The sequence below is a fragment of the Phalaenopsis equestris genome, unplaced genomic scaffold (assembly GCF_001263595.1).
Source record: "Phalaenopsis equestris unplaced genomic scaffold, ASM126359v1 Scaffold000350, whole genome shotgun sequence".
Lineage (NCBI taxonomy): Eukaryota > Viridiplantae > Streptophyta > Magnoliopsida > Asparagales > Orchidaceae > Phalaenopsis > Phalaenopsis equestris.
Window position 1 is genome coordinate 79,253 of NW_018164792.1, and position 7,002 is coordinate 86,254.

At 33.4% G+C, this 7,002-nt stretch overlaps 1 protein-coding gene across 4 annotated transcripts; it reads right to left on the reverse strand.

Moving 5' to 3' along the window:
* Positions 1–3,964: 3,964 nt before the first annotated feature.
* Positions 3,965–6,098, reverse strand: LOC110026100 (transcription factor MYB86-like). 4 transcript variants are annotated; one of them, XM_020726897.1, is made up of 4 exons: positions 5,825–6,098; positions 5,619–5,748; positions 5,258–5,525; positions 3,965–4,054 (listed from the first exon to the last, which is right to left on the reverse strand). In XM_020726897.1, the coding sequence occupies exons 1-4, from the start codon at positions 5,955–5,957 to the stop codon at positions 4,043–4,045; spliced, it is 543 nt and encodes a 180-aa protein (XP_020582556.1). In that variant the 5' UTR covers positions 5,958–6,098; the 3' UTR covers positions 3,965–4,042. The 4 variants fall into 4 exon arrangements, with proteins under 4 accessions (XP_020582556.1, XP_020582552.1, XP_020582553.1 ...); XM_020726894.1 differs by lacking the exon at positions 3,965–4,054 and adding an exon at positions 4,790–4,983; XM_020726895.1 differs by lacking the exon at positions 3,965–4,054 and adding an exon at positions 4,950–5,028.
* Positions 6,099–7,002: the final 904 nt, after the last annotated feature.

Here is a 7,002-nt window from a genome sequence, read left to right on the forward strand (position 1 = left end):
AGCTTTTTCTGAATTATAACACTGCACTCCTCACTGAGTGCAACGGTCTCGTTATCTTCAAACTTTCTTTTCCTTAAGAATATCCTTCATAAATTTCATATAACTTCACATTTTTTCTAAGGCTTCAACAAGTGGAATATTAATTGTAAGATTCTTAAAGATTTTCATAAGTTTTGAAAATTGCTTATCCAACTTTTGTTCACGAAGTCTCTGAGGAAATGGAGGTGGTGGTTTTTCCATATCAATTTTAAGTGGAGAAATAAGTCTCTCTAAACCTTTCGGCGCGTCTTCTTCAGACTCTTCAATTTCTTCTATCTCTACTTCAATCTTTTTTTGAACTCTACCTCCCAACTCTCTTCCACTTCTAAGTTGAACGGCTTTTACTTGCTCTTTATTCTGGTCTTTTGGATTTACTTTTGTATTACTAGGAAGTGTTACTTGGGATCTATTAATTAATCAATTTGCTATTTGTCCCAATTGATTCTCAATATTTCTAATAGTAGCTCAATGACTTTATAATTGATTTCCCATTTGTAACACCACTTCTTATATAAATAAATTTTTCTCCTTGAATTTTGGATTACTGTTAAAATCTAGAGGAAAAGTAGGTATGTAATTACTATTACCTTGGTTGTTCCAGTTTCCTAATGAGTTTATTTTGTTGTTCTCCCATTGCTGATTATTAACACCCGAAGTATTATTCCAGTTAAAGTTAGGATGGTTCTTCCAACTTAGGCTATAATAGTTTGAATTTGGGTTGTTCTGCTTGTTGTTTATGACATTCAAAGTTTCTCATGATGCTTCAGAATCTACCATTTGGCCTAATAAATTTTCTTCAATAATTGCAATTGGTTGAGAAAAAATCATTCCAATTTGGTCAACTTCCTTGAAATTGTAGCAACTTGATTTGCTAATATTGCAAAAGCATCAAATTCGTGAATATTGGCTACTTTTCTAGGATTTTTCTAGGATTTACCCTCTTAGAAGGTCATTGAAAATTATTAGCAGTCGACTATTCAATTCACTTCAATTAAATCATAAGTTTCATGAAATGATTTTGACATCAATGAACCACTAACAACGACATCGATAATAGATCTAAGAGATCCAGCTAATTCATTGTAAAATGTTTAAATTATTAACCAATCTAGTATAATATGGTGTAGACACTTTCTCAGTAGCTCTTTAAATTGTTCTCATGCTACATAAATAGATTCTCCTTCAAACTGACAAAAAGATTTAATATTATTTCTAAACTTCACAGTTTTTTATGGTGAAAAATATTTATCAAGGAATTTCTGCACTAAACCACCCCAAGTTCTGATAGATCTAGGTGTTAACGAATGTAACCATATCTTAGTCTTATCCCTCAATGAGAAAGGAAAAAGTTTAAGTCTTATAACATCATCTGATACACCACATATTTAAATGTGCACACAATTCTAGAAAATTGGCAAGATGTAAATTTGGATCTTCAGTTGGTGCTCCCCCAAATTAATTATTTACAATTTGGATAATAACATGTTTACGTTCAAATGAATTAACCACTACAACATGTTTTTGAATACTACAATGAAGTTCATCCACCGTAGGTTTTGCATAATCTCTTAAAGGTCTAAACTCATGGTTAATTTCAGCATTTTGATGATTTTGGTTTGTCATTTCTTGAATTTTTTTTTCTGTATTTTTGATTTTTTAAAATTTTATAATAAGTCTTTCTAATTCAGAATCATAGGACACTGAACTGTAGAACCTGAATTACACATACATTACTATGAAACATCATAAAATATAAAATCACACAAATAAGGACTTTATATAAAAACAACACCAATATTTATATAATAAATCTAAAAGTTTAAACAAAACTTTCTAAAAATAGAAATTTGCTTTCTAAAAATTTCTTCAAAAATTTTATATTTGTCCCCGATAACGGCGCAAAAAATTTGATCTCAATTTTATATGATAATATGATGTATGCGGTTATAATCTTAATTTTTTCTTACTTATAATTCTTATTTTACAACGGTGTCAAAAGACTTATTCATCGGCAACAATTAGGCAAAAATTTGACTTCGAAGCAAATAAGAATACAATTATTATATTTAAAAATGACATATTACGCAAGTATACATATCATTATCAAGTAATATAAGATCTTTTTATTAAACCCTGAATATCGAACCTACAGGGACAAAAGACAATATGCAACTAAAATCAGATGAAATTAGATAACAAATTCTGCTTAACAAAATATTCTTACTGAAACTTTAGATGTTATAATAAGAATAAAAATTCAATTCTTTTTGTAATATTTGCTAAATGAAAGTAAAGTAAATAACTAACTAAACTTAACTAGATATTTATAAAATCAAGACAATATAAATAAAATATATTTTTTCTTATCATGAATCGGTAACAAGCATAAGAATTATGTAATGGAAGTATTCAAATTATGTTTTGCCAAATAAAAGCAATAATATTCTTTACACTTACTAGAGATGCTATAAAGGATATTGACTAATTTAAAGTTTGAATAGTCTTGAAGACGGGTTATGTAGGGAAGATACTAGCTCTCACTCTAGAATTCCCTTTTCTCCCTCCACCTGGGGGCTAACATCTTGTATCAAAACCTAAAACTATAAACCAAATTGAGGGCTTTATCCTGTCACTCTAAAGTCCTCTAATTCTACACATTTCAAAGTTTATTTCCCTATTTATTTACACTCAACCACATGAAATACATTCTCATTCATGGTGTGATTCTTATCATTAGTTGACTTAGACAATACCATCTCGGATCTTACATGTTCTCACAAAAGGTATTAACATCTTAATTGACCAAATCAAGAAGTAAATGCTAAATCAAGAAGTAAATCAAGTATAAGGTTTAAAATCATCACAACTTTTTTCCAACATTGACCAACCCTAAAGATTAATACTTCACACAACTTTCATCCAATACTTAATAACTTATCATTTTAAGGAAAAAGATAAAGAAAACTATTCAAAATTCATGGAAAAAACACAACCATGCTTAAGTTTAAAAGTATAAATCATGCAAATAAATAAGAAGCCTAAATTAAAACCAACTGTAGTCACAAAGATAAAAACTTATCTCAAATCATTTCCACCAAACTCTTGAAATTTCTTTGAATCTCGTCATTCCCTTACAATAAAAATTAAAACTCAAAATAAAAAGAGAAGGGGGCGGCGACATGTGTAGAAGAGTCTCTCGAAAAGAAGAAAAGAGAGAGAGAGAGAGAGTTCATCAATTCAAGTTTTTTTTTATAATTTTCCAAAAGGTGTCTTGGTGTCTCTTCAAAATGTGTCCACATTTAATGAATCTTCCAAGAGTTGCCTCCTTTCAAAAGCTAATTAAATGTATTTTCGTGTCCATTAACTATTTCTTAAGTTTTCATCAAGGGTTGCTTCAAAAACTTCTAAAAAAATCATCCAAACTCATTGAATCATTGAGTAACAACTTCTGGCGCTTAAGCGCAAGGTCTTGGCGCTTAGGCGCGACCTTCTCGGTTTTACTGATGCGTAAGCGCCAGTTTTGGGCGCTTAGGTGTCACAGTTCTTTTGCACACCTTCTTCATTTTTGTTCCAAATTTGATTCTTTTTCACTCATTTCACAATTTTTCATCCATTTGATTGTACCTGAAAAAAAACACACAAATATCTTTCATTAAAGCATAATATCTAAAAAATAGGTATAAATATATGTACATAAATACTATATATTTTAGGTGTATCAGATCACTTGCAGGATAAGCTTCCATATTGAGTTGGTGAACTTGTCCTTCTCTCTGGTGAGCTTTTCTGTGGGATAAGTATCCGTCTTGAGTTGGCTTTCCCCTGGTTAATAATTCAGACATCTTCCTGGTGAGCTTTTGGGTGAGCTGCTTGGTTGTTACCGGTCAACCAGCCTCACATCGATTTTTGACATAGTTACCTTGGTTTGATAGGCATGATGGGTCCTATGATCTCCTTGTAGAGGATCTTCCTCCATAACACATTCTTATTTTGAACCGTTGAATTAATGTAAGATCTGCATTGACACATTTTTTATATACAACGTGAAAACCAAGAAGATATAAAGACTCATAAATGATTAATGAAGAAAAAATAGAAAATAAATTTTAATTGCAAAGCTATCAATGAAAATGTAGCAAAAAGTATGAGAGAAGAAGCGAGAATAAGTGTCGAAAGGAGTGATTCAAAGTAGGGTGGAAGGAAGAAGAGAGAGTTAGTAGATAGGTTTATGACAATTTTAGGTTTCATTTCATGTACTTTTGAAATGTTAAATCGTAGGTCATGACCTTCTTTCATATTCAAAGAAGCCTTGACTATTATATTAAAGATTCGCTAATAACTCAAACATTATTTAATAAGTTAAACAAATCAAAATAAAGTGAATTATGCATAAGAAATGCCTTTTGATAAAAAATATAGAAAAATAAGAAAAGACAAACATTAATTCCTAAATCTTTCCTCCCTTCACATAAATATTGAATCGATCACAGGCTGCAAATCCGCAGACTTTCCCTTACTACCACCGTAGTTCTACAGCAGAAAAAAATTTGCAAGTTTCAAGAACCATTGACGATTAAGACAATCGCTACAGTTCTTGTTAGCTTATTTTCAGGCTTTTGTAAACTGAAGTTCAGTCGATAAAAGATCAAGCTTTGGCATCATAATTCCTTCCATTCTCAATGATTCATCAAATAAAAATAAATAACTAAATATGACCAAACACAGTTTAAATTTTTTGTAAAATCTTCCCATATAAATCCGAAGACTGCAGCTGCAGCAGCCCAGGTTGCTGATTTTGAAAGCAAAGATTCAAGCTTTCCATGCCAAAATGGCTTTCATCCTTGACTTCCCCAGCTTGTAACGGCTGGATTTGGCAGCGGGGCAGCGAAGAAACTTGGAGATTTCCATGAAGGCATTCAGACCACTTCCTCTCGCTATTTTCACCTGGTAGATGATATTTGTTTCCTTTATCTGTCGTCAATTCTGGGCCTGAGCACAAACTACCATTTAAAAAAGAACTGTATTTGCAGCTACTGCTATTTGTGTTACCAGTCTCCCGAAATGGGAGATCAAGCAAGTTCTTCAATTCCTTATAATTGTAGAGATTAGAGCTTGAAGTAGAAAGTGGGGCTGAAGTTATGGAGCTGTAACTCAGCTCTGGATTCATGCCAAATCCTATGTTACTGTTGCTAAACCAGAAAAAAGGATTTGAACTCACCGGAAGGGTAGTGGTCGAAATGCTACAACTTAGCTTCGATGAAGAACAGTATCCTTCGGAATTTGTCGTCAAATCCTTTATAACTGTTTGGTTATTGATTCTAGTTCCTGAAGAAATCTTATCTTGTGTGCCCTCAATCTCGGAAAGGGCCTTGTGAGTATTTGGGTCGATTCCTATCTGCCTTAGTTTTTTCTTAATGCACGAGTTCCACTGGTTCTTGATTTCATTGTCTGTTCTTCCTGGCAACTGTGCTGCAATCTGAGACCACCTGTTCGGAGAAAACATGGACACAGATTGTAATTCGGTTCATGAACGAAAGGAAAAGGAAACAATAAACAATCAGTTATGGAGCTGAGAGGACCTATTGCCAAGCATTGCATGTATCTCTATGATAAAATCTTCTTCCTCCTGTGAGAAGGTGCCTCTCTTGAGATCTGGTCTCAAGTAGTTTATCCATCTCAGCCTGCAGCTTTTACCACATCTCTGTAGACCTGAATTGAGTTCCTTTTACTATCAGAGATGGCTTAAGATGTTCTCAAATATTTAATATATTGGTATGCTTGTTACCTGCCAGCTTGGGGACTGAGCTCCAGCTGGTATGTCCATACTTAGTTATGTGTTTTAGCAATTTCTCATCTTCCTCAGGAGACCACAAGCCCTTCCTCTGCTTCTGGTTGTGGAAGCAGGATTGCTTGCTCATTTCGAGCTAGCAATGGAGGTCCTTTAAGCAAATTTTGTTTGAGATGAAGGAGAATGTGGAGGAATAGGATATTGAAAAGGAAGCAAGGGGAGCTAAAAAGGAGAAGGCAGGGCCAAAATCAATTCTGTAATTTGAGCATAATTTTACATTTTTTCTTTTCAAATCCTCCCGGGCAATTCCCCGCATTTGGTTTATACTTCATCCAGCTGCAAGTAAGAAAATGAAGGATAAAATTTGAAAAGATAAAACTCGGTTGAATCATCAATAACATTCATTATTGATGATTCATAACAGTAAGAATATCCTTAAAGAAGTCCATTATAGCCACAGAAAGACCACTGGTTTGAAAGCGAAAGTGAGGCATTAATGTTGCAGCAATAAATAAAATATCTTCCATGAGCTCCAGCGTCTTTATCAGTTGAAATGATGCCCTATGATTACTGTCTGCATTTGGGGAAATTATTTCATAGGAGTACGTACGACGCAGTTCAACGTGTGAATTATAGTAATATACTGTTATATGTGTTATATTGAGTCTATTTAAAAAAATTAAAGTGAAACTGCGGAGACTATTTGAGTGAAACTACAGAGGTTATTTATGAGGGTTATTAAGGGTCATTGAGGGCAATAACTATAATAACCCCACAATAATCCCTCAATAACCCTACAATAACCTGCATAGTTGCAATCTAATGACCACCCAATAATCTGTTGTGAAAAATGACGGCAATAAACAAAAAATCAGATGGAGAAAAATCGCAAAATAGAAAACACAATGGAACACACAGATTTACGTGGTTCGGCAAATTGTCTGCGTCCACAGAATTGCAGATGATTTTATTACTTTGAGGATTACACTGTCGAATACGTTGACTTACAAGAAAGAACTCTCTCTCCTCTCTCTCTCTCTCTCTATACCCGAGATTACACCTCAAGAAGAGAACAAAAGAATTCCAAGGCAGAGCCAAACCTGCTACAAAAAATTATTCCATGCGGATCGGCGTTCGCACGCAGCTTGCGTGCGGACACACTAAAATTGGTTCAA